Here is a 27,756-nt window from a genome sequence, read left to right on the forward strand (position 1 = left end):
AGGAGTGACTGAGCTGTCAAATGGGTTTTTGAGCTGTTAAATGCCGCACTTTGATGCCCCCTTTAATGCCCACCGTGTGGTAAAAAGGATTCTAAGCGACATTGATCTTTGGAGCGCGCCTGTGTCGTCTCCCTGTTTCTGTCAGACGCACGGAACAGCGCATCCAGGTTTCAAAGACCACTCGGCGCCGGTGTTGACTTTTGTGGAACAGCATGGAACTGGGCTGGAACAGTCCTATTTGCCAGTGAGGACCCCCCCCCCCCCCCCAAAAAAAAATGTCAGGTAGGCTGCTCTGCTGTTCCTTATGCAATGAGAGATGGAGCAAGATAAAAAAAAAAAGCGTGTTCTCTGCGTCACTGAAAGTGACCTGGGGGAAAAAAATACACTTTGGTGCTGTCATAACTGAGGAAGCAGCATATGTCATCTTAGAATATATTATTATGATCAAATAAGATCAAATAATTTAGACCGCACACACACACAAGTTTCATATTAGAGAGAATGAGTAGCAATGAGATCAACATTTGACCAACTTTGACTCACGATTAAATGTCACTGTTACTTTTTTCCCCACAGTCACAGCACAAGGAGTTCAGTTATCATCACAATTGATGTAAAAAATTACATTTATCAGACGCTTTTATCCAAAGCGACTTACATAGGTTACAGTTCTTTACAATGTTATCCATTTATACAGCTGGATATTTATTGAGGCAATTGTGGGTTAAGTACCTTGCCCAAGGGTACAGCAGCAGTGTCCCAGCGGGGATTGAACCGGCAACCTTTTGGTTACGAGTCCTGCTCCTTAACCACTATGCTACACTGCCGCCCCCAAAAATTGTGTTTGCATTGAAAAAAGTAACACTTGCATTGCACTTCCTTAGTTAATACAGCTGTTGATTGAATCCAGTGATTGAATCCACATTGAATGAAGTGTTGTTTTGACATTCTGATCTGTTCATTCATTTGTAGTGCATAGCGCTGTAGCTGAATTTCAAAAGCAACTGGAAATTGTGCTGTTTGCCAATTTCGGTTTGTTTATAGTCAACCTTCTCTCATATTCATAGAGATTTTTCATAAATCCTGCTATGTTCGTAGTGTTGTCGGTGATCATAAGTTCCTCACGCAGTTCCTGAATTTGCTTGGAATTGAAACTATGTAAAAATATACCAGTCAGAGGTTGTTTTAATGAGCCCAAAGCTTCTAATCACTCTAAACGCTCTGTCATATGGTAGCAATTGCTCTTTTTTAAGTATGCACACAGTTAATGCACATGGAGTTATATAATTTGGTAATACTATATGAGGCAGACCGGCAGTTGTACCTGCTTGGGATTCAGACAGTGCAAAAGTGTTGCCAGTCAGAGGCTTTTTGCAATTACCCCGAAACTTCAAGTTTCACTTTTCAAAAGCCCCGCAGCATGAAACAAGACGAGCTGTTGACTTGACACAGAATTGGAAAGAGGATAAGAAATGCACCGATACAGCTAGAGAGCAAGTGCAAGAACCAACCGATAGCCAGCTGATTACTGTGTACGGCGTGTATTTGTGCATCAGATCATCTCCCTGCCCTGCCCCTGCCTAAACACACACACACACACACACACACACACACACACACACACACACAGACACAAACACATGCACATGACCATGAACCCACAGACACCATGCTACACACACACAACCCCCCTCCCCCAACTGTGAGCGCAGACCACTTGTCACACATGTACACCGTGCAATGTAACAGCTGATCAATAAAGGGAAAGAAGTGTTGAAGAGTAATCAAACATGTCCATGAGATCAGGTTGTGAGTGTAAACACCCTACTGACTGTTGTCGTGTGAAAGGATATGCCAGGGTACATGTTCAACAGTTCGCTGTGGTGAGACGTCAGGAAAGGGGTGTGATAACTGTCAAACGTGAGCGGTCCCGACAGCCATGACTGCTGTAAACTACATGTGGAAGTCAAGGTCACGCACAACGTTAAGTGAGTTAGTTCCAATGAAGCGGCAAAAGTGAGAAGAAAATTCACCCTAACAAGCGTGTCATATGGGAGTCATAGCTCTTGGTTAAGAGTGCATATGGAATTATATAATTCAGACACGTAGGCCTAAATGCCTGTTGTACCTGTTCAAGCCACAAACTGCCCAAGGCATGTGCTGCCCAACTAACGCATGAACAGGGACACACACCTGTAACATTACCCATGTCAAAGGCGGCAGCTAACTTGCAGCTGGCGTACATGAACACATGTTGCTACAGACTGATGACATTTAAGGACATAGACAGAGGACAGACCAATGGTGAGAAATGCTGTGAGGTACTGGAGGATTTACAATTATATAAGAGAGAGAGAGAGAGAGAGAGAGACAGAGAGAGAGAGAGAGAGAGAGAGAGAGAGAGAGAGAGAGAGAGAGAGAGAGAGACAGAGAGAGAGAGAGAGAGAGAGAGAGAGACAGAGAGAGAGAGAGAACAGGGACAAGAACTCAAATTTGGCCATTTATGTGACGTTATGAAGGTATGACCATATTGTTTAGATTGCAGATGTAAATATTTGTAAAGACTCAGTCCTCAGGATATGTGTTAATTTATGTATACAAAACCCTGGAAAGCTCTTGACTCTGTCCTATATAGGCATGGCATGCCGATCGTTAACATGTAACTTGGCTAGATTGAACACGTCATATCTAAAGCCACTTAAACTCTTCTAGGTATTCCTCATTCTGGGTTGTGTCTCTTCATGAAAGTACTGCTGGCAATCTACCCAAATGTTACAGGGGGAATCATTAATATTGAGTCAGCTTAACTAGTGAGCTACTTACAAACTCATAGTGATGACAGCTAAGGATATTGGAACAAGGAAGGTTATGGAACGAGCTCCAACAGCTTCAGTGCCGATAGGTAGATGGCTGTCCAACAACAGCAGTTAGCCAGCCCTGCTAGGTGCTGTGGCTGATTATCTTGAATAAAAATATGCATAGCGGCCAATCCTGCAGGAGATTTTTCTCTCACAGATAATGTTACAGAGCATGTTGTTGTGATGTAGTCTCTGCTGCTTTGAGATCTTGCTGAGATTCTTCTCCCATGTCTATAGCGTTAGCCAGCTATGTAGCAAGCTACTGCTAGATGTAATGGGACCTTGTTTTGGGTTGTTTCCCTAACACAATTCAGACAGCTGACTGATGTTGGAGTGTAAGCGTATGTGCTCTTGCCTTGTTTTGAATAACCCATTAAAAGTAAAGATATGTTCAGCAGGGAGTGTTTGTAATCAGCATAAAGATCTCCAAGGGGTAGTCATTAGTCATTCGCTCTGTTTTTTTTTAATTGCATTCTTATTACTGTATTATGCAGATATTTTATATTCAATTGAAAAACACCTATCAGGTAATGGTAGATGTTGACATTAAATTTAACATTACTTTCTGTTTTCTTTATAAACTTACGTTACAACACAAATGCCCTTACCCAATGCTGTTAGTTATGCCTGTCTCAGCAATGCTGATTGCCAGTAAGTTATGCTGTAGCACTTATATTAAAAACATTTGTATTCAGATCAAACAGTGGAACGAAATGATGTTCCCCGTGAGGTACGTACACGCTAATGCCCAAGGCCTGTGCTTGTGCTTGGCTCGTTAACGTCCTCCAGGACATACACATACCGAGGATACAACCTAGAAGTGAGTCATGGCTTCGCGACGAAAATTAACGTCATATTTTGCCCATTTAAACAGTTCGTCGTTAACATATTTTTCTTTTTAATTAAGTAGGTAGAGGAGCTGTCCATATGGTGGTCTATCGGAGTTCATGTTCGTGTGAACGTTGAGCAATGTTTTTGAACATGAGCAGAGGGGCCCATTCTTACCTCCCAATAGAGAATTAGTATAAATGTTGTTTTTTACATCTTTGTATTTACCCAGGTTATATTGGTGCTACCCAAGGTATAAATCGTCATTGACCCGTGGGAGAAGATAAGTGGTTAATAAACAATGTTATAAATTAAAGAACTAAAGAACAGCTGTAGGTTTTTAATCACTGCGGTAGAGTATGTCTTCGATGTAAACCGCGTATGATAAATTGTGAAGTTTGCAGTAACATGTTTATCTTCCGTTTATATGAATTTTAAAGGAGGTTTGTAGGCTTTAAACAAGGAATATATGCTTGTTAATTACGCAGACAGCAAAAGCCAGGTTCCACACAATCAGCAGTTTAACTGTTATTTTTTTCCCTCACTTAACTATTTCAAATTCACTAGCCTCCACTGACCCTATACAGGAATAGTTTACTGGCAAAGCAATTCATGACGGACAATAGATTTCAGTATGAACAAATCTTCACGTCCTTTCTGATTCACGTCCTTTCATGGAGGAAGCCTCTAGTTTTTATAACTATTAATTCGTCACTGTGTAACTGGTGTGGGAATGATTCGTTTCCCACGGGTCCTGTCCAAAACACATTTTTATAATAATGTCTAAACCTGTAAATAGAATTTTTCTATAACAGATGTCAGGTTAAAATACAAAAACAATACTGTGAACAAATTAAATAATGTTGTGTCGTTGTGTAAAATATTTTTGTTACCTGTCAGTTAAAGTATTCGATAAACTTTGAAGAACTAGGCCTACTTCGCTAGATCTGTTGCGGTGCTGGCGCATGCTGTAATCGCAAATTGCTGTGGCGCACGCAATCTAGAATAGTCCGTTATGGAGCATCACCAACATTGTCGGGAGCGAGAGCTTTGGAAATCCCAGGAACACACTGTATACCCTAGTGTTGACTAACGGCATTACAACACGCGAAGGGGAAGAGTAAAGGAAGTTCTTCGGAAACTTTCAGCTGAGGAGTAGGGAACTTTTTCTCCCCTAGAAGTTGTGCGAGTTCCGTCGATATCAGAAAACGGGGAACGGTTGCTAATCGGGGGGAAAGAACTTCGAAAGTTTGCTCTTTTCCGTTTTTTTATGCAAACTACAGGAGACGCAGATTTCCCCCCTAGTCCGAGACAAATTATAACATCAAGGGCGATGCGATGTGAGTGAGCTATGCCTTATAGAAATGGACAGACTGTATCCAAGCGAAAACATGGCGTCTATTTCTCCGAGTTTGGACTTTTTTCCAGTCTGCTATTTGCACTGTGCTGCCTCGAAGCATCAGGCTCGTTGGGAGACGGCCGAGGCTGCAGCCCTTGTCCGAACAACTGTACGTGTTCGGTTGTGGGACCCCAGAATTCTTGTGTTGTTAATTGTTCGAACATTGGACTGGACCGGGGACCTGCGGCGGTGGATCTCCCGTCTGACACAAACACTTTGTAAGTATTCAAGAATATATTGTCAAAACGGAAAAGCCCGGATCTTTCATCTTTGACAAAGATGTTCTGATCTTTTGACCGCTGGAAACGCATGGAAATCTGTCGGACTTTTAAATTTTAGCTATGAATGTTTGCGTGTGTTACTTGCTATGAAAATCACTACCGTTATTCCCCAACAAAATGGCAAAGATGGTCTAAACAGGGAGGCGTGCGCCGTTACTTCTTCAACAGCGCAAGTTTAAATCTGAAGTAGCTAACGTTATTGTGTTTAAACGGATGAACGTTTGCTAACTCCGATTTTCAGTGGGCTGATATTATTGTTGTTGTTAGGCTACTGTGTTAAGAAGCTGTGGCCAGTAATCAAAAACGTTACGTGAAAAAAAATAGGCTAACAGAAAGCCTAGGGGTAGGAGTAAGTTCATTTTAAAGATGGTAATTAAGAAACGACGAAGAATAATGCTCATGTTATTAAAAAAAAAGAAGTATTGTGGAAAGTATTTAAATTATTAAACCCTGTTAGTGATGTATTTTATTGAGCTAGTTGAGTTAGTAGGCTGCATTTTCTATTTAATGTGCATGTGTGTGGTATGAAATCACCCTGAATATCTGAAAAATATAAAGCGCTAAAAACTTCTCTCAAGTACACACGCTATTAAAACTAACAAATTATGGAATTGCACACGTTATTAAATCCTTTCTGCAGGCAGCAGGGATTCAATATAACTTAAAGGCCAGTCAATCAAACAGCGATTCCCCACTGTGTATCTCAGGAAGGGCTGCTATATTTATCATGACCACACATCCATCAGAGCTTCTACCGTTAATGATGTGAACTAGCATATTGAATATCAAGTGTTGTGGTATTCACCAGACAGACTACGGGACTGAATGCCTCTAAATTACTTCTCTACCAGCGTGTAGAATGGGACATTTTGTCCCTCGCCGTCTGACTGGTGTTATTCTGCTCAGATGTTATTGATTTCTTCCCTCGTATGCCCTCCATGTAAAAGACGGCATTCCATATTCAGAAAGTTGTTCACAAGTTGTAAAGAAACGCGCTGCGTCGATAATCATTTGTGCATTCACAAGCAGTTGCCTGTATTTTTTGTAAGTAAATGTAATGCTTTTTTTGAACGACTCAGTGCTGCCACTACTGCTCCTACATAACAATAATGATAATAATATATGTATTTTTTTTCTGTTGTGTCAAGCTATTAATATAAAAATCAGACAAATAAATGCTGGAAGTGCACTTGGCTAATATTTAGGTGATTTTTTTTTTCATGCGTCAGTCATGCTCCAGTTAAATGCTTGTTTGTATACATTTGAAGGTCTGTGACAGCAGCTATACAGGCCATTCTTTTGCCAAAGAATCGGTGACTGGAAGCATAATTGTGGGTGATTCATTTTTGCAGAGTTCGCGGCCAGCAACTACAGGCTTATTAATTGCATCAAGCAGCACGCGCCTCGCGGCTCTGACAGGCGTTTCTTACGGAGGACAGTGAATGTTTCAAAAATATTAGAATTTCACGTTTTAAAAAACGTGACCAGGTCACGCACTATCCAAAAAAAGTGAATTGCCTGAAACTAAGTGTCTGTCAAATTAATTCTTACAGCCCAGTATGCATGACATCTCTCTCTCTCTCTCGCTGCAGAGTTTCTCGTTACCTTGGGGATGCATGTCCACTGAGAAGCGTTTTGAGGATAAGGGGGGCTAAAGGATCACAACCTTTGAATGAGGGATAAAAAATTGAAAAAGATATTAAAAGTTATTAATTTGGTGTCTTCTGCACCTTTTATACCCCAATAAGAGAGATGAAACACTTGGCTGATAGCCATCAGCTGTGTTAAAGAGTAAGAGTTTAATTGATTAACTTGTCTCACAGATCTGAGAAGTTAGCTGGGGAGATAAATGATTGATGGCAAGTCTCTCCTGTTTTTTATCCCGATGGCTGTGATATCCTTGGTAGGTAGACAGACTGTAGAGTGTACTGTAACTCATCAATGGTGAATTTTAACTTTTAAGTTGAAGTCGTTACCAAGACTACTGTAGCCAGCTGTTATGTCGATGGGTGTGCATCAAAGCAATCTTGTTCTTAGTTGGTGCCTAGAGAATCTCTTCTAATAGACTTCGAATAGTACTTTTATATAAGTTGATTGCGTTCGATACCATTAGTAATTGCTCTCAAGTTTAAGGTGTATGACACTCAGCTGTTTTTGGGGGAAAAAAAAGCAGAGAGGCTATGTGGATCCCAGTCAACATAACATCTCACCAGAGCACCTCTCAAAGATTTTCTTTATGTATGATGAAATTATGACAAAGGTTGACTTAAGAGGACTTTTTTAACCATCACTGCTGACATTCTCAGTTAGGATCCTGTAGTCGGTCCTGCAGTTATTTTTGCGTTCACGGGGGGAAAAAAAAAAAGACAAGGAGTCGAGGCACAGAATCAATTCCTCCTGTTTCAAAAGGCAGTGATGTCTGTTGGTGTTTGTGATCTGAGGGATGCTGATGTGGATTGCAGGTGACAGCACTATTTGGTTTAGATCTAGGCCTTCGGCCTGCCTGAGAATTGACCTGTCTGGTGGTCCACGTCTGCTCTGATCTATGGCATTCTTCTGTGCACACCCCTTCCCACCCCCACCCCAAAAAAAAAAAAAAAAAAAAAAAAGCTGTGTTCAAAAAACTGTCTGTGCCACTCTAGATTATGAAAGCTCGGAGAAGGAGAGCGGGAATGAGAGCGCTTCCGTCTGCAATGTGATCTGCTGGGCTAAAAAGGAATTAATGGAGGCAACTTCTGAAGTTTGCCGCCTTTCTGCTGCTTTTAATTCCGCCGTTTTTAATTCTGCTCACGCTGGGAAAGGCGAGAGCAGCACTTTATCTGAGAAAATCGCTGACCTCCCGACACTTGCGCTCCTCGTCTCTCCCTTGATTGCGCCGTGAAGGATGGCCTTCGTCGTCCATTTACCGAGGCCAGGCCTGCGCGGCCCTCGCCGTCGGAGGACCTCAGCTGGTTTTCGGCTCCCTTTAATTCATTGAAAGGATAAGATGAGCTCCTGGTGGAAAAAGATCAGATCCTTTTTTTTTTTTTTTTTTGCTTTTACTCAGCAGCTAAACAGACAGAATGCTGTGGCAGCCTTTTCATTGCGTTAGAAGCTAGAAGGCAAGAACATCGTAGAAGAGGAACGGTTTGAAATGAATTATAAATTTGTAAGAAAAAAATGGCCTCTGCTTATCATAATTTTGCAAAAAAGCTGCCCTTCAGCTCTTGTACTCCTTATCTTGTCCTCCCTAAGACATTGAAGGATGGCCCCTATTATTTTCCAAATAGGCAAACTAAAACCTTGTATTTGGGGCTCGGGCTTGTGATTTGTTGATTCGGGTGGATAATCAAACTGGTGCAAAGAAGAAGGAAGCGTGGATCAGAGTAATACAACCATAAGTAAGAGAACAATAAAGGAAGGTCACAGTCTTTTCTCCTTTTTAATGCATTTAGTGTGGCTGAAATAAAAAAAAAAGCAAGAGGAGAAAATAGCATGACCTTTTATTGCTGCGAAAAGTGGACAGGAAATTGGGTAGAACAAATAGGGTGTCGACAGCGCATCTCCCCAGGTACAGTGTGTCAGTTCCTGAAGGCTTGAATGCGAATAACATTTGGGAAGGGCCCTCGTGCCTAACGGAGGCAAGTGGCGTGCTCAGTGGGTCTTTACATTTCACAAGGTGTCGAGTGGGCCTGTGTTGTCTGAGACAGACAGACACACACACACGCTGACACCGGTAGTGGATGTGTCAGCAGGCCGGAGTGTGCTGATAAGGCCAGTGGTTGTAAACACTCTGAATACTCGCCCCGTTATTAATGCCGCGCGCTTGACGCAGCTTTTGCTTTGCACTGTCGCCAAGGCAACCTCTCTGTAACAATCGGGCCCCGATACAGAGCCAGGCCGGAGATGTGTTCCTTAAAAATAGAATATTTATAGAGAGCACTTTTTGGCAGTACATTCTGTCTCTTTGAAGGCCGACAGCTGTCACACAGAGACACTCTCTTTTCCTTCTTCCCAAAGTCTCTTTGCCTCAGACATTTTTCTGGGTCTCTCTGTGGTCACATCCCCTCATCCTCCCCTCCGTCCTGTCGGAAATGAGCAGCCTCAACCGCAGTGAACGGGGGGGGGGCTGGGGCGAGAGAGAAGAAGAGTAACACAGAGGTGGAGGGAGATAGGAGCTGGAAGAGAAAAGGAGGACGAGAGAGCGTGAAAGCGGAGGAGAGAGGGACACACACACACACACAGAGAGGGAGAATGGAAGGAGAGGTGGAGAAGAAAGAGGGGAAGAGAGAGGCAGACCAAGAGGAAGAAGAAGAGACATGGAAAGAGAGTGGAAGCGAACGAGAGAGGGGAGGAAAGAGAGAGGATCTGCTTTATTGCAGGGTCTGGGGCTCTCTGGCTGTGGTTGTTGGAGCAGTTCCACAGATCACAGCCATCCACAAAAACACCACCGTGTCTCAGAGAGAGAGCCCCTCAAGTAGCACAGGCTTTTTCATCTGCTTTACTTATAATTGGTTGTTCCCCGTCTTTTTTTTTTTTTTCTTCATTTCAGAACCGATATTCAAATATGAATGAAGCGGTTAGAAGTTGGGTATTTGATGAATCTGAATTTGAGGAACGCACAGAGCCCCATTTTAGGCGCAGCTGGGTGATGTTATACAGCGGGGGTGGTGCTTTCGGGAACGCTGTTGCAGGGTTTGCGGGAATGGTGGTGTAACGTTTGTAGGTGCACTAGGGTGATGTTTTTTTTCCAGCACGGTGGGGGGGTGACGTTTCGTGCGTAGCGGGGAGGTGTTTTTGGTGCACAGGTGGGTGACGCTTCGGGGCGTAGCGGGGGAAAACGTTCTGGACGCAGTCGGGCTGCGTTTCGCTCACAGTGATGCAATGTTCTCAGCACACGGCCGGCTGCGTGTGGCTGAGTGTGTGCATTTGTCAGCGTGCGGCTGCACAGAATCGTGGGAGTAGGGCCCTGTCTGTGTCTTAACTCCCCGCTTTACAGCCCTATTCCCTGCTCAGCCAAGCGCCTGGAAAAAATACCCAGCCAGCCCAGCGCCCGGAGCTGAACCCCCTGAAAACGGGAGCAGTGACACACTTCGTTCCACCGCAAAAGTCGCCGTGAGAATGGAGTCGCTCGCTGGCCCGCGGTCCTGCCAAGCAGGGAGCGATGCCGTAATGCCTGGGTTTGTCCCGCCACGGTGAGACGGCTTTAACTCGCAGCGCGGTAATCGGGTCAGGAGAGGAGGGACGTCTGGGGGGGCGGGCTTCCTTGGACGGCGTGCGAAGTTCGCCGCGACCTCGTCGAGAGCGCACCCGGTCCGACACAACCCTGAAGGCAGAATCCACGGACCATATGCGGCGGGACGTTTGTTATGTTGCCGTGGTAATTCAGCATGATGACATCATTCCTTCATGGAAGCGGAGACATTCCACCAAGGCAATAAATAAAGTGCAAGTGAGGCAAGCTGGATGGGGCTGGACCTGACCGACCCTCCACTCCCCCCTCCACCCCTCCCCCCCTTAACTCATTCCACGCCAGGGCTCCCAGGGGACGGGGGTGCTGCCGCCACCCTCCAATCAGATTTTATCTCCCTGGTCTCTGCGTCCCACCCCCTTCCCTCTCTTCCTGTCTCCCCCTCTTTGCGATCACCCCAGGTGCCCCTGGCGCCTCATTTTTACTGTTTCTCCCTCTCCGGTACGCCCTCTCCTTCTGTCTGATGGCTCCACCGTTCGCTCCGTGGTCTCCCTCCTCACTCACTCTCTCACTCACTCGCCCACTCACTTACATCCTTCTTGTTCGCCCCCTCTCTCTCCCTCCCCCTCCTTCTCACTACTCTCTTTTCTCCTTCTTCTCTCACTCTCCCTCTCCCTCTCACCCCCCCCCCCCTCCCCATCCTCTCCTTCTCCACTCCCTGCTTCCCTCTCTCCTTCTCTCCGTCCTGACCTGGAGAGTTCCCAGAGAGGGCCCGTACTGAGGGTATGGAATGAGGAAGTACAAAGTGCTAAAACCACCCAGGTCTCTCCGAGCCCCGTCCTGGATGCCAGCAAAGATGGCATATTTACATACCAGCCCTCAACACCTCTGCTATCCCTCAAACCCAGCCCTAAGCATACCGCTGTGTAGGGATCGTACAAGTGTCTGGAGTTATTATCAGAACTGTGATCCATTTTCCCTTTATTTGCGTTTTTTTTTTTTGGTTTTCTGGAGTGTGTGATGTAATGTCTTGCCCGGTGATGTGTTCTGTAAGTAATCTTTAACTGGTAAGTGTTTGGTTGAAGTGAACTCCTCGTTCATGATTAACCTCATGTACATGGGAACGAGGGCCTTGTCTGTCTGCTTGCCCTCTCTCCAGACCGTGGACTGAACATATTGCAAGTTTCATAATGAAATGTGAAAATATGTGAGATGTATCCAATCTGTCTGCGCACCCACACAAATACAAACCAGCTTAGCTACCGTTTCACTCTCATCTGATTTAGAGAAAGTTGAGAGCATCATCGCCTCTCCTTCGGAAAAATTATTTAGCTCTCAGCTTGTCAACACCATAAACTATTTGCAATTCCTGCGTCTGAGAAAACGTTCTTCCTGTCCCCTTTTTTGGTGCACGTGTTTAAAAATAACTCCTGCTATTTCCAAATCAAAACATCATTTTTCAAGAGCGGAGATTTTCTTTCCCGTGCTTCTCAAACGGCTCGATTTCAGTCTCATCACCCCACTGCTGCGGAAAGCGTGACTGAATCCCGGCCACGGTGTCCTAACACTCATTTTCCTGTTTCTGATCACACCCCTGAAAATGTGTGACTTCCTCTTTCCGGAAATACCTACAAAACGCGAAAATGTATTTTTAATTTTTAATATCCCGCAACCCCTAGGAGCTCTTGGTCTGGAGGTGGAGGATGTGTCTGCTTATTTTATCTGCATTTTTTTTTTTTTTTTTGCTAATGCACAGGGGCAGTGAAAAAATAATAATGTAGCAATTTAATGTGCAGCCCTCTAGTTTCCTAATTAGTGTTCATCGTGCCACAGCAGCCAGACTCTTCATATTTCATATTTCAGTCAGTGGATTTCATCATCTCGGTGTCATCAGTCAATCAATCAGATTTTATTTGTTACAGTGCCTTCTAGATCGTCACAAAGAGCTTTACATTCTGGCAGAAATCAGACCCCATTTTCTGTGTCAGGGATAATTGAGCCATGCCCAGCTGATGGGTCGGAGGGGTGGTGGTGGGGGTTTGGGGGGGGTGGGGGGGGTGAAATCAAAACAGACAGCACCCGTTCACTGAAAGGGTGGCACAGCCCGGCGTGGAACCTGCAGGCACAGTCGACTTCCTGTGGACTTCCTGGAGTGGAAAGGCCCCGTCTGCTCCGCGCTGTAGTGCGGCGCTCGCCGCCCTCGGAGAGCACAAAGGCGCTTTTGTGTGCCGAGCGGCGGCATGGGATCGCATACCTTCAATTTGGGATTTTTATAGGAGATTTGAAGCTTTTCCTCTGCACTCCAGGGCTCGTAACGTCTCCTGTGTGCTGCGGAGGCCTCTCGGCTCGGTCGGGCCTGTGTGCTGGTAGTCATTAATTTGTCCTAACCGCTCCAAGTTGGCCTGGCGGAGCGGCACTCGGTCTGGCTCCCGCACCGTCCAATCGCTGGCCCATGAGCTCACAGACTGCTGCGGCTTCGCTGCTGCGGCTTCGCTGCTGCAGCGAAAAACGAAAAACGCCGGAGGGAGGGAGGGAGGGAGGGAGGAAGAGAGAGAGAGAGAGAGAGAGAGAGTCAGAGGGAGAGCGAGAGAGGGAGAGAGAGTCAGAGGGAGAGCAAGAGAGAGGGAGAGAGAGTCAGAGGGAGAGCAAGAGAGAGGGAGAGAGTCAGAGAGAGAGAGTCAGAGGGAGAGAGAGAGAGAGAGAGAGTCAGAGGGAGAGCAAGAGAGAGGGAGAGAGTCAGAGAGAGAGAGTCAGAGGGAGAGAGAGAGTCAGAGAGAGAGTCAGAGGGAGAACGAGAGAGTCAGAGGGAAGGAAAGAGAGAGAGAGAGTCAGAGGGAGAGAGAGAGTGAGAGAAAGAGAGAGTCAGAGGGAGAGAGAGTCAGAGAGAGGGGAGAGGGAGACAGAGGGAAAATAAGTTGAAAAGGTAAGAGAAGGTAGTGAGAGCTAATTAAGGTTTATATACAGTGTGTGTCAGCGGGGTAGTTCTGCGGGAGTGCGGGAGAGCTCTGTGGTTTCTCAGAATTCTCCTGAACATGGGCAGTAAACTCCTCTGCCTCAAGCAGCGCACATACTGGCGTTTCTCCCCGTTTGATTTGAACAGCAGCAGCTGGGAAAGTAAATGGGGGAAAATTGGAGGCTTTTAGGATGTCCTGAATTCTTTTCCAAATGCATCGCTGTGAATTTCCTCCCTCTACTGTCTGCTGTCACCTAATATTCTGCACGTGTGGTGTGAGAGAATGGCTGGATGCAGGCTTGTGTGTGGGCAGGCGTGAGTCTGTATGTGTGTGTATATGTGTGTGTGTGTGTGTGTGTGTGTGTGTGTGTGTGTGTGTGTGTGTGTGCACATGTGCAGGTTTATGTGTGTGTTGGCTGAATGCTGTCTTCTGTCAGCTGCCACTGGCTCACCTTCATGTGCCTCCGCATAGCCTCTCATGCAGTTTTTAGCTGGACGTCCCATGTGTGGAGGTGGGGTAATTAGTGACATAGCTTCACCCCTGTGTCCATTTGGTTGCTCTAACCCCCTCCATCAGAGCCGCTAATAGACAGTTCGCATTTCTGTGGGTGTCCTAGCTAGCTGGCATTGGGATCACAGCTGGGCAGCGAGGAGGCACATGGCAGCAAGCTCATGCCCCTCCTGGCTTTCAGCCGCGCTGGCGTGGAAAACAAAAGCCCTCTCTCCTCCTCCTCCTCCTCCTCCTCTCCTCCTCTGTCTTCCTCTCCTTCCCCCTCGCAAAGATGAATAGATCTGAAAGTGACAATTTGATTCTCCGCTCCGTAATTAGAAGAAAACACAGGGCCGCGGCCAAGATCAACAGCAGAAAAGCGGGAGGGGAGACAAAAAAAAAAAAAAAAATGGCTGCCGCGTCTCAGAAAGTGCTGCGTAACCGTACCGGCGGTGCGGGCTACCTCCTCCGCCGCCTCCCTGCTCCCTGTGCCCCTCCACGTGTGAGCCATTCACAGCGCAGTGAAAGAGGAAGCCGTCCCTGAGGGCCTTGAGACCGGGCTGCAGACAAAGCCGGTGCCTTAGCGTGCCCCTTCACTCAGGCGTACCTCTCCCCTCGCCGCTCTGCGGCTGAATCAATAAGCCGCGGCTCTGAAAGGGGGCATCGCCGGGTGACGGCGCGCCCGCCGCTAACTGATTGTTCTTGAGAAGATGCTCAGCCTTGGCCTTCCTTTGTGTCTCTGAGGTTCAGAGGATTCTGATTAAGATAACACGCCTCTCCACCCCCCCACCCCACCCAGCTCTCGACCTCGGTGAGTCACGCAGCTCTTTCTCCCATGGTTCTGTGCTTCTGGGGTCGCAGCGTATAGTTGGCTTAGCTCACAGGTCTCTCACACGTGTGCCCGTGAATGTGGCAGCCTGTGTTGCCGTTGGGCCCCTACTCTACTCCGCAGTCTCTACTCTGCCTGAGGCGGCCGCTGCCTGCCGCTCCGCACTGAATTGTGCACTGTGTGTGTGTGTGTGTGTGTGTGTGTCTGTTGTGTGTTGTGTGTATTGTTACTGTCGTTTATGTGTGTGTGGGTTTGTATATAGCTGATGTGAGATGATATGATTGTGTTTTTCCTATGAACATGCATGTGTGTGTATGCATCTGTATTGTGTGTGTGTGTGTGTGTGTGTGTGTGTATGTGGGTGTGTGTGTGTTCTGTGTTGTTACTGTGGTTAATGTGTGTGTGGGTTTGTATACAGCTGATGTGAGATTTTATGACTGTGTTTTTCCTATGAACATGCATGTGTGTGTATGCATCTGTATTGTGTGTGTGTGTGTGTGTGTGTGTGTGTGATTGCCTGCATGCACATATGTGTCTATGAGTGCATATGATTGCATGTGTGTTATGTACCATTGTGGCTGTGCAGCATACACTGTCTGTTTGAGTGTGTATTGGTTGTTCTATCTGTGTGTGCTCTGGCTAATGTGAGATAGTGACTGTGACTGTATTGTGTGTAGCTGTAGAACTAATCCCTCCCCCCTCCCCCCAATACGTAGCAGTTTGAGCTATTCCAGGTTATACTAGAAGCACTCTCTGCTTCAGCAGTGGCATAGACAGTTTTCAATGTGACACTCGCATGTTGACTATCTGGTTCCTATACATAGAATCTGTTTCTTCACACTGTTCAGAGATGAACAAAATTTGTTTTTAAAAGTAGAATTTTATCTTGAAAGCACCTGCATTCGTAACACAACCTTTCTAGTTGCTTGAAAATCAAAGGACAGGTGTTATTAAACTGAAGGTGAGGGGTGTTCTTCAGCATCCTGCAGATATGATTGATGCGACTGTACCACAACCACTGAGAATGACAGAAGAGCAAAACGTTTGTGTACCGTATTTTTTATAGTACAGACTGGTTATTTTAGGAAGGATCTGACAGATCTGGGTTTTTGAGGGTTTGATTGCAATGATTTTGTCAAAAAATAGCCTTTAACCCCCCCCCCCCCCTTTTTTTAAATGAGACTGACAGTTTGAGGCGGAGAGAGTATCAACATTCCTCACCAAAGCACAGACTCAATTCAGTAAAAAAGAACAGCGCAAAGACCCCTCTCAGGATCACATCGGATCACAAATAAATCGTTTGGAAAGGAATTAATGAGAAAGTGAATTAATACTACAATGTGATCACAATAGCTGCGAAGAAAACTTTGGTCGTCGGTCATCAACACTTTACACGGGCGAATTCCCACGCGTAATCAAGAGCGTAATAAAAAATCAACTGGAAGACAGAAGAAATAATTATGCCGCATTACGAGCCCCGGGGGTGCTGATTCCAGTAAGTCTTAAAAAGTCATATATTGGCTGGTTTTACTGGTGGAACAATATATGGGTTTGGCTCTAACGCAATACGATGTAGCGGCAGCAGCAGCAGAGAGTCGCAAAGTGACAGAAGGACAGGAGGGAGAGCGAGAAAGAGAGCGCTACGGTCACGTGTCGTCTTCTCACTCGCAACATTCAGTACTTGGTCCTTCGCCTGCGTCGGCGTGTGGAGCCGTTTGTGAGGGTTGTGTGTGTTTTCACTAACCTTCAGCTGCTAGACCTTACCCAGAATCCCTCGCAGCAGTGTCAAAGGTCAGCTTCCCCTCACTCTGTCCCTTCCCTCCTGCCTGTACTTGCCTGTTAACAATGCAATCTAAAGGAGAAATGACCTGTAAATTTAATTTTCTGTTTGTGCCTCCAAATTAATTAGTTTACAAATTATTCAACAATGTTCAAGCCAGCATGAAAACACACAAAATGTTAAAATTGAAGAAGACTAAAATTATAATGGTGTTACGTTTGCCCTTATTGTTATTGCTGTCATACTAAAACTCAAGTGCCAACGATGTTAAATGATTAGCAGTGGAATGTAGTAATAATAAGTTAATTCAAAATAGTTTTAGTTGTCTTTGTTTGAGGAACAGGTTAGGTTTTTTGATAGTTCCAGTCAAGGATTTGCTATTTGGTAATTCATTAACTACGTCAGTACTTGATGGTTTCCCAAAACATGCAGGAATAAACACTTCCCCTGCTGGGGATTAAGGAACAGCATGTCTCAGTAGCTCAGCTCTCCATCTGAAAACCAAATAACGCACCTGTGGAATAGATTTTCATGCAAAACAGACACCGACTGCAGCTATTAAGGAGCATTTTGAATTCTAAAGTAGCCTTCGCTGTAATGTAAATCACTGCGACGCAGAGTAGCAGTTTTCCAGTTAATTTTCTGTGACTTTCCCGCTGTTTTGTGCTGAGTGTTTCCCACAGAAACAGCAGATACAGAATGCAGAGATATTTGTTTTCTTGGCCGTTCGTTCTTGGGAAGTGTGTACAAATCAAAGTTTCCTGGTTCGTCATCTAGTAACACTAAACAAAAATGGATTAAAAAAACCCTTCTGTTTGGCCTGGATTGGCCTTTTTGAATCTCAAATCAGGAAGTGAGCTTTACCTGTGAGGTTTTTTTTTTCCCAAACACTATGAAAACCACAGCTGGCATGTATCTGATACCAAGTTAGTGTAAAACTGCAGCTACATTCAGGTGTACCTGGAGCTGGGCTAGTGTAAGCCTGCAGCTTCTTCAAGGTGTGAAATTGTAGCTACATTGAGGTTTACGTGAAGCCAGGCCAGTGTAAAGTTGTAGCTACATTGAGGTGTACCTGATGCCAGGCCAGTGTAAAACTACAGCTGCATTAGGCCTGTGTGAACATGGAAACGTAAACAGGGGCATAAAGTGTGTAAGCGGGGGAATATTTTGCAACAAGGAAGGAAAGAAAGGGATGCAGGAAGAACTGGGAGAGAAGAAGAGAACGGAAACGGAGAGATGGGTCCAAAAAACCTGGAGAGAGAGAGAGAGAGATTGATTGAGAGGGATAGAATGAGAGAGCAGTGGGGAGAAAGCCGAGAGCGGAGCGTGTCAGGCGGGCAGAGCGGGGAGCTGTAAGCTGAGCTCAGAGCCTGTGTAAATACAGGGCTTCCTAGTGAATTAGTGCAAGCGCTGACCCTGCAACTCCCCTGAGCTCCCAGTAACCAAACAAGAACCAGCATGAGCCTGCCTGATAGGGTAACCAACCCTGAGCCAAAATGGCCGTGACCAACCGCAGCAGCCGAAACAGTGTTTGGGAGGGGGGGGGGGGGGTAACGGCCACCAGGGTAACCAAACAGGAGGCAGCAGCAGGTCTGGTTCTCGGAGCAACCGTCAAAAGATGCATCTCTCCTCATCCCGCCTCTGCCCCCCCCCCCCCCCCCCCAGCAGTGACCGCTGCCGCTTGTCTGTGCATTTCATGCGAGTGAGGTGGGTTTAAAAAAAAATTTAAAAAAAAAAAACACAGAAAGGGAAAGCGGTTCTCTCAATGCATTCTTTGTTCCTAAAGATTTTGGAGACATCAACAGATGCAACGCAGTGCAGGGAAGGCCTATGTGACATGCAAAACAGATTAAGAGCAGATTCATGTGCTGAACACCGGCGCGGGGCGGTGCGGGTCAGCCGGTGTGAAATTCAAAACTGGCCGAGAACACAAATATTTGTTGTAAATGCCAACAGAAGAAAGCGCAGGGCTGCGTGTGTGACGTGCGAAAGGGAGTTCAGGTTTGCGTACAGGCTAGCCTGTGTGAACCAGAGTTCAGGTTTATGTGTTTTAAACAGTAGCTCAGGGCAGCGCGCAGGCTAGCCTGTGTAAAAGGAGGTTCCCGTGTGACAGCAGGTTAGTGCGTGCAGTCTGAAGTAGTGAAAGTTTGTGTGTCTGTTGTGTATTTAACAGCAGTGTAGAAGAAAGGTGAGCTGGTGTGAAACTCAATCCTATGTGTGGGCAGGGTTGGTTGTATGTGTGCATGTGTGTGTATCTGTGTGCATGTATGTGTGTGTGTGTGTTTTAAACAGCAGCACAGGGCAGAACTCAGGCTAGCCTGTGTAAAAGGAGGTTCTCGTGTGAGCACAGGTTAGGGTATGCGTGTGTGCGCGCGCGCACATGAGTGTGTGTGCGTGTGTGTGTGTATATGCGTGTGTTAAACACCAGCGCACAGAGGAGCGGCGTAGAGCTCCTCCCGCCAGCTGGACTCCAGACTGTGTCGGCAGCAGCAGTGAAACGGACAGAATGTCCTAGATGAGAGCGGAGCCGAGGACCCGCCCTGGGATCGGAGTGGGCCAGCGGGAGAAGGGGGCGGGGGGCGTGCGCACGCCCCTCCTTGCCTCCTTCCCCTCCTCCCCTCCCGATTCCAGGAAAGTACCTTGTAAATTTTCCTCCGGGGAGTTAGCCCGGGAAGATGGGGGCCCCTCGCCGCAGCCACGCTGGAAGAGCACCAGTCTGGAAGGGTCATCCTAGCAGGAGCAGCTACGTGCAGCCACGCCTCAGCACCGACGACCCGGCAGCAGCCAGAACCCGGCAGCACTGTCTCACTTTTCTCTCACGGGCTGCTCACTGTCTGGCTGTTCTTTCACAGGCTGCCCACGTAACATACTCACACTGGCTGTTCGCTGGCTGACTGTTTTCTCACAGGCTGCTCATCGTCTGACTGTTCTCTCACCTGCTGCTCACTGTCTGGCTGTTCATTCACAGGCTGCCCACGTAACATACTCACACTGGCTGTTCGCTGGCTGACTGTTTTCTCACAGGCTGCTCATCGTCTGACTGTTCTCTCACCTGCTGCTCACTGTCTGGCTGTTCATTCACAGGCTGCCCACTTAACATACTCACACTGGCTGTTCACTGGCTGAGTGTTTTCTCACAGGCTGATCGCTGTCTGACTGTTCTCTCACCTGCTGTTTTCTTTCTGACTGTTATCTGGCTGGTTGTTCACTCCCTGACTGTTATCTGGCTGGTTGTTAACTCCCTGACTGTTCTCTCGTTGGCTGTTCACTGTCTGACTGTTCTCGCTCTGGCTGTTCACTGTCTGACTGTTCTCCGCCTGTTCACCGAGTGCGCTCTCATTGTCTGTTCATTGTCTGACTGCTCTCTCACAGTCTGTCTACTTTACGGCTTACGCCTCAGCTGCCTGTTTGCTCCCTTGGCTGTGGGCCGCACCCTTGGAATGGTGGAACTCAATTCTCAAGTGAAGGCATTAAAACATAAACAAACAGCACACTGTGAAGATTATTTTGTGAAGACGCGGCTTTTTTCCCCTTTTGAAGATGACCACACCACACAGACCAGCGGTTCGTTGGTCAGTGAGTCTGGCGGAGACTTGACGTGCTGTATAGCAGTGGTCAAGGCACAGTTGGACAGCGTCACAGTGGTATTTTTAAAGCCAGTGTCCCTGTGTCATACCATCGTTATTACCAAAGGGCTTGGTTTCTTTCATCCAAACTTTGTCTTATTTCATAAGCTCAGGGAGCAATACCATATTTCTAAAGCATTTGGAACAGTTACCATGTGGCAGAAAATGGAGTGTTTTTGTGACAGTACGTACCAGTGTAATATGGGGGATCTGAGTAACAGTATGGGACGAGTCTGTGAGGTCACATGCGGTGGGTTTTGGGGGAAGAACCGAATAGGACAGAACCTCAGGGTTTTCCATCCTGAGATTTAGTTAAGAGTGGTTGGTTGTGGAGTGGTGTGAGCAGGACTTTGTTGTCAGAATGTTTTATTTTACCTTACTGGGGGTTAACATCCAAAATTCCAAAAGTCATTGTGTGTTACAGTGTGAATCCTGGGATTTTATGTGTGTCTGGAAGTGGCACATGAATGGGCTGTTGTGATGAGTAAGTAAATGCATATTTATATACAGGAATTTATATTTGTATACAGATTTTTCCAACATTTTTATAACAATATTTATAACACAGATAATGAAATAACATTAGTTAGTTAGTTACATTAGTACCTTTTCACATACTTTATGGGATTGGTCTTTTGATTTTAGAAAATCAGTCACTGTCACTCCCTTGATACTCTTTACTAAAGTGTCTTCATATCTGGTGTTGTTTCCATAATTTTCAAGCCAGTCACGTTTTAGAGTGATGAAGATCTAACTTGCATTATAACGGACAGCCACGTAACTCATAGGCTATTTTAACAACAATGGTGGGGGGTGCTATTGAGCTCATTAGTGTGGGGAATGGAGGATTGCACAGTCTGTATGTGGCGCGTACACAAAAGGAGGAGGTCAAGAAGTCCGAAGCTTGAAACCATCAAACTCTGTAGCTCTGTAGCCCATGTGTCAAAGTGGAGGGGGGGGGTGGAGTCATGGGGGAGGCATATTATTGGACGTAGATTAGCCCATGTGTCATAATGCAGGGGGTGCGTGTTGTAGAACGTGGAGTAGCCCATGTAGCATTATGCAGGGGTTTATGAGGGATTGCAGGACATAGAATATAGCCCATGTGGCATTATTTTTGAGGTGGGGGGTTACAGGATGTGGAATAGTCCATGTGTCGTTATGAGGGAGTTGCCATGTTGCAGAAGGTGGAGTAGCCTAGGTGGCATTATGGGGGGGGGGGGTGGGTTACAGGATGTGGAATAGCGCATGTGCCATTATGGGGGAGTTGTCATGTTGCAGAAGGTGGCGTAACCCATGTGGCATTATGAGAGGGGGGGGGGGGGGGGGGGGTGCATGTTGAAAATGTGGAATATCCCATGTGGCATTATTGGGGAGGTTACAGGGGTTACAGAATATGGAGTACCCCATGTGGCATTATTTTGTGGAGGGGGTGAGGTTACAGGACGTGGAACAGCTCATGTGGTGTTATGAAAGGGGGGAGGTGGATGTTGCAGAAGGTGGAGTAGCCCATGTGGCACTATTGAAAGAGGGGGACAGTATGTGGCAGGGAGCAGTCTTCGGCAGCAGCGCAGCCACGGTTGAGGAGGTTTCCTCTGCAGAATAAGTGGCACCAGACGCGCCATATATGGAGCTCGCAAATCATACGCTTGGCGTTCTAAAACAGAACCATATGTCGCCCGAGATTCCTGACGCGGAGCTCGAAAAACAGGAGCAGTCTCTTGCTAATATAAATTGAAGAGGTCATATTATATGGTCATGTTTAAACACACAGCACAACCTTCTGTTTCAGCACAGGAGTGAGAAAGACAGGGAAGGAGAGAGAGGGAGAGAGAGAGAGAGTGGGGGGGGGGGGCTTTGGAGGATGCAGAGGAGCACCGCGGTCCCTCCGAGGTTTTGGGGATGGACCCTTTTCTCATGGGGGAGGTAGAGGATGGGAGGCAGTTCAGACGACGTGGACAACGGCGGTGCTCGCAGCCTTCTTTCTCTTTTTAAGTGGAAACTTAGACCCGATGCGGATGAATCTCGTTTTTCCTCTGACGGTCCAAACCCATCAAGGATAAGATGGGGGGGGGGGGTGGTGAGTGCATTAATATCCGAACACAGGGGAACGGACATCTGACCTCCCCAAATGCATAATCCAGTTTACCAGAGGTTTTCCTAACCGATTAAATATATCAGTATCCTCCTGTCCTCGGAGACACCCCCGCCTCTCCCCGCCTGTTCCACCCCGGCCAGTCCTCCCCGGTTCCACAGGCTGTCCAGGTGCAGCCAGACCTGGGTCGGGTGAGGGGCGTGTCCGGCCTGTGCGGCGCATGCAGCGGTGTCGGGTGTCAGCTGGCACTTGCCAGGTGGTGAGGACACGGTGCCCGCCGCTGTTTGACTCACAGGAGCCGCTGCTCGGTGGCGCGCCAGGGAAGAGAAACACTCATTAAGAGCTGTTTGTCTTGGGCCAGAGAGAGGTTTCCGTCTGAGCTTGGAAGATTGGCTGTCTCTCGCTTGTATCTCTCTCACTTTCTCTCTCTCTCTCTCTCTCTCCCCTCCCCTCTCTCTCCCTCCCTTTGTCTCTCTCTCTTTCGTCCTCACTCTGGTGTTTTTTCTCTCACACTCCCTCGCCTTGTCTTTCTCTCTCTCTCTCTGTCTGCATGTTTTTTTCTCTACCTGTCTCTCGCTCTGTCTTTCTCTCCTTCTCTCTCACTTTCTCTCCCTGTCTTTTTCTCTCTCTCACTCTTTCCCTGTCTCTCTTTCAACCTCAGTCTCTCCCTGTTGTTCTTTCTCTCTCTCTTCCTTTCTACCTTGTGAAAGTATTGTGCTGTCACGCGCACCTACTAAGCGTAGGCAGTAAAGGCTGAAGAGGCACAGACATGGCTTGGATCATAATGTAGCTGTTTGGAGCCGTAATTACGCCCTGGCACTGGCAGCCCTGTTTACTGTGCCATCTGGCCGTGTAGAGGGTGGCGGGGTCCATCCCCTGCCCACCCTGAAGCCCACCCCCCCCCAATCCATTCCCCCCCCCAGCAGCAGAACACTCAGTCCTGGGAGTCATTTCCACTGCGCCTGACCCTGGATAAGGAACCAGACTCGGGGCCTGGGGCCAGCACACAGCCTCCGCAGTTGCAGGAGAAACGCGAGGAGACCCCTCAGAGGAGCGGAGGATAGACAGAGCAGCAGATATTAATTCGTTTTCAAAAGGAGTTTTCTTTTTTCTTGTTTTATTTTCCCCGAGCCCGCATCAATATCAGAGGGAGTGTGGGATCGAATCGCCGAGCACAGGCGCCGAGCAGCACTTAACCCCGACAGCCTCTCGCCGTGAGGCCGACCCGGTCATGCAGCTACCTGCCGAACCTCGCGGCCCCGGGCCCCGCCTCCCGAGACCGACCCGCCGGCCGGCGGGACACTGGCGAGCCGCCGCGTTAGCGTTTACCGTGACCGAAGCGGGACCAAAGGAGAGGAGGGAGGGAGTGTCCGCATGAAAAAAAAAAACACCGAAAGGCATTACATAAGCAGGGCGATGTGTTGCCGGGATGCTTTTAATGATTAATCGCGGGCCTGGACCTGCCAGAGTGCGGCGTAACGACTTTAGCATGAGTTTTCCAGCGGGGCCCTGCCAGCGGAGTGGAGCCGTGGCCCAGCGACGGGGGCTGCCATGGCGGCCTTTTAAGATGAGCCTCACTCCTCTTACACAGCTCGTCTGGAATGTACAGATGTTTCCTTTGGGGAATCGCAGCCGCGGCCTGTTCACACACACACACACACACACACACACACACACACCCACACACACACACACACAGACGTACACATACACACACACACAAACGCACAATCAGATGCTTGCTCATATACGTACACACAGATGTAAACACACACATGTAAATTCACAGACACATGCAGACACACGCACACGTATGCACACACATGCAGACTCACACACACATATGCAAACATACATGTATGCACGCTCAAACACACACCCATATGCACACACATGCATGTAAACACACGTATGTTCACACACTTACACGTGTACATAGGCACAAGTACACCTGCATGTACACATACACACAAAAAACAAGCAAATACACACACGTTTACACACACAGAGGTACGCTCCCAGCCCAGAAACACGCCCCATCAAACAGATGGAGAGGAGAGAGGGGAGAGAGGGGGAGAGAGAGGATGTGAGAGAAAGGGGAAGAAGAGGAAGGGAGCTGAGAGGAGCAGGGAGTTGGGCGGGGCAGGGTGGGGAGGGGGGTTTTGAGATCCAGCTCTCAGCGCGGACTACCACACGGAGCAGCCCAAAACTCGGCGCTCCCTCTGCCCCCGGGCCCAAAACTGGCCACCTCTAGCACGTCAGGAGGCGGCCAGGAGCGCAGAACTCCCTGCGCCGTTTCCTCCGCCTCCTTTTTTTTGTGCCGTACAAATCTGCATTCAGCCTCTCGGACAGGCGAACGTACGTTCCTGCAGTCGAGAGCCAACAAGATCTGTGGTATTGACGGCGGTCGTCCGCCTCCGCCTCGGCTGAGGTAGCTATTGTGCAGCGGCTTTTATCAGTCGGGCACAGCTCCCGAGCCCGTCTGAAAGGCAGGCCTACTCAGCGACCCGCGCTGTGCGCGCAGCGCCGGTGTGTCGATGAGAGCCTTGGCGTAGAGCGCCGACGGGTTTTTGTCTTCTTTTTTTTTTTTTCTTCGTCTCGGAGTGCGTAGCAGGCATTCAAGTACAGCTTTGATAGGACTTATTTTTTCCCTCTTTGCGGGTGTTTTTTTTTTAGATCTGAAGCAGTTCTGGTTACAGTAAAAGTGTTCTGCAGCGTTCAGACCTGTCACCCCAGTTGGACAGTTCCCACAACCGCAATGCCATCACCTAGCTCTCCAGCTCTTTCCCTTCAGAAGTCTGGGAGGAATCTACTCCCCCCCCTCCACATTTTTTTCAGTTTAAGTTTGCTTTAATATCATAAGAAATTATGTTATTTTTCCAAATACACATAACCTCGCGGCCCCGGGCCCCGCCTCCCGAGACCGACCCGCTGGCTGGCGGGACGCTGGCGAGCCGCCGCGTTAGCGTTTACCGTGACCGAAGCGAAGAATCGGAAGAAATTACAATACTACAAGCTATTACAGGTATATGATAGAGCTTTTCTTGCTCTCTGTCATAAGCAATACTCTCTTGTTCTCCCTCAGAAGAAATACTCACTCTGTCTTCTTAAGCAACACTTTCTGTGGTGACCAATACTCACTCTCTGTTACATGTAGTACTCCCCCTTTATCTCAAGAAGTACTCCGTTATGAGCAATACTTTCTGTCTCAAATGAGTTCAGTGAACTTAATTGCCACGGTGAACATACGTTTCTGTTGCCATGGCAAAACATTCATTAATTCTTTCTCAGAATATGTAAGAAAACATCTAATAATAACATCAATGGTACGGCGTGAGAAAAGAAAAAAAAAGAACAGGACAGCGTGGAATGATTCTGCTCACATACAGGGTCGTCACCTGGCGTCCGTCAGGTTTTGATAGGCGGCAGCTCGTTGGGCCACCAGCGGGTCTCTGTGTCCCTTTCTCTTTCCCTTCTTACCTGGGCCAGTCATCTGTGTAAATTGAGGGAGGCAAATACTGACGTATTAAAGAAGGGTGTGTGTCTCGTTAGAAAGTGTCTCACTGGCAGTGCACAGGGCAGGCTGGAGGCTCCCTTCCGTCGCTCCTCAGAGTGTTTTCAGTAGCAGCAGATGGGCAGTAGTGAGTGTTAGCGGGCGCAGAGCTAAATTGGGGCGATTGCGTTCCGCCAGTGAAATTGGTTGCTGGGCTTCCTCATCCTGCAGACTGACAGAACCACCCAGCTCTCCTTGCCCCCACCACTCTCTGCATGCCCAAATGCTTTCCTCATCAACCCCCCCCCCCCCCTTCCCCCTCCTTTGCCTCTCCTACAGTTTCCCCTGTGGTTCTCCTTCTCACTATTTCTCCCAGCCTTTTCTTCTGCGTAACTCCGCTCTTTGTAACTACCTCTCCTCCCCTCTGTCCTTCCCCCTTTCCTTTCTTCCCTCTCTCTTCCCTGTGGTCCATCTCCCTCTCTTTGACTCCCCTCATCTCCTCTCACTCCCCCCTCTCTTTTTCTCTCTCTCTCTCTCTCTCTCTCAGTCTCTCTTTCCTTCTCTCTCTCTCTCTGCCCCCCCCCGTCTCTCTCCCTCCTCCCCCATGCCTGCATCTCCATCAGCTGAAGGTGAAGTGAGAAGCAATTACCTTGGTAATGGGAAAATGAATGCTTGGACAGCAGTGTGAGGGTGAGAGGTGCGGGGGTGAGGCACATTCTTGGGTCCTTGAGAGTGTTGGTTTAGGTGGGTGGTGGGGGGGGGGGGGGGGGGGGGGGGGGGGCGTAGGCAGCGGTGTTGGCATTGTGCAGCTCTGTGATGTGTGATATCTTTATCTCGCCATCAGTGGCTGAGTGGTCTGTTGTTCGTCAGCTCTAATCTCAATAGCTGCAGCTCCATCTCTCACATTACTGTCACTTACCTGGTTTGCCCTGTCCGCTATGCCAGTACAACCTGGCTCTCCTTAGCTGACATTTTGTGTGCTATATAGTCCGTCTAGGTCCGTATGGGTCCGTCTATATAGTCAGATATGAAAGATAGGAATTTTCCTTTCTTGTTGGTACAACAGCGTCACCCTACTGGGGAACCGAACTTTCAGCATTCTGGTTACAGACCCAGCTCCCTGTCCCCAGCTTTACACTACGCTAGACGTTTTTTGCACCCCTGCTGCGGTGCATTGATAGAAAAAAAAACCCTCTGTGGCTGCACATATAATAAAATAACACAGCATAATACATACAAAAGCTCTCCTCAGGAGGCTAAAAGCACAGCCTTGGAGCTCGGTGTGTGGAGTGTGGCAGAAGGCAGTGAGAGAGCCGCCCCCCCTCCGCCCCCTCCCGCTCCCGCCTCCAGCCCGCATGCCGCTCCGCCTGTCGCTCAAGGTCGCGCAACGAGCCGCGGCGGAGGCCCGGGTCGGCCGTGCGGTCTGGCGGGAAGCGCGGGCTGCGAGCGTCTCCCCTCGCCCGCGATAGGCGCTGTTTGCCGCTCGGCGTCGGGACCGCGCCGGAGGCACTCACCTCTGCTTTCTCCATCAGCGGGAGAAGGGGGGGCGAGGGCAGGGTGCAGAGCACGGGGGGGGGGGGGGGGCGAAACTTTTCAGCCAGTTAGTCATCGGTTTAATTGCCCGTGCGAGCCGTGTGAGCCGTGCGAGCTGCATGTAAGGGTGAGGGTTCGTGTTAAAGGACGAACACAATCGAGCCCTGTGTTTGTAAAAGCCGCAGTCCCCCTTTTCAAAGGCGAATCATAAACAAACTGTGTGTGTGTGTGCGTGTGTGGTCATGTATGATTGAGTATGTCTGTGTGTGGTTGTGTATGTTTGAGCATGTGCATGTGTGGTTGTGTGCGTTTCTGTGGGAAAGTTTATCTGCGTGTGTGTGTGTGTTTGTGTAAGTATATGTGCGTGGGAATATATTTGCGTGTGCGTGGTTGTGTGAGGGTATATATGTGTGTGTGTGGT

General features: G+C 47.9%; 1 protein-coding gene across 1 annotated transcript in view; it reads left to right on the plus strand.

Annotated features, from left to right (window-relative positions):
• The first annotated feature begins 4,805 nt into the window (after positions 1-4,805).
• Positions 4,806-27,756, plus strand: part of pkd1a (polycystic kidney disease 1a) — an 87,993-nt gene continuing 65,042 nt past the window's right edge. The window contains exon 1 of the mRNA XM_036546869.1: positions 4,806-5,303. Coding sequence (XP_036402762.1) covers positions 5,038-5,303 — 266 coding nt within the window. The 5' untranslated portion in view covers positions 4,806-5,037. The remainder of the gene's footprint in view (positions 5,304-27,756) is intronic.

The sequence above is a fragment of the Megalops cyprinoides genome, chromosome 1, assembly GCF_013368585.1.
Source record: "Megalops cyprinoides isolate fMegCyp1 chromosome 1, fMegCyp1.pri, whole genome shotgun sequence".
NCBI lineage: Eukaryota > Metazoa > Chordata > Actinopteri > Elopiformes > Megalopidae > Megalops > Megalops cyprinoides.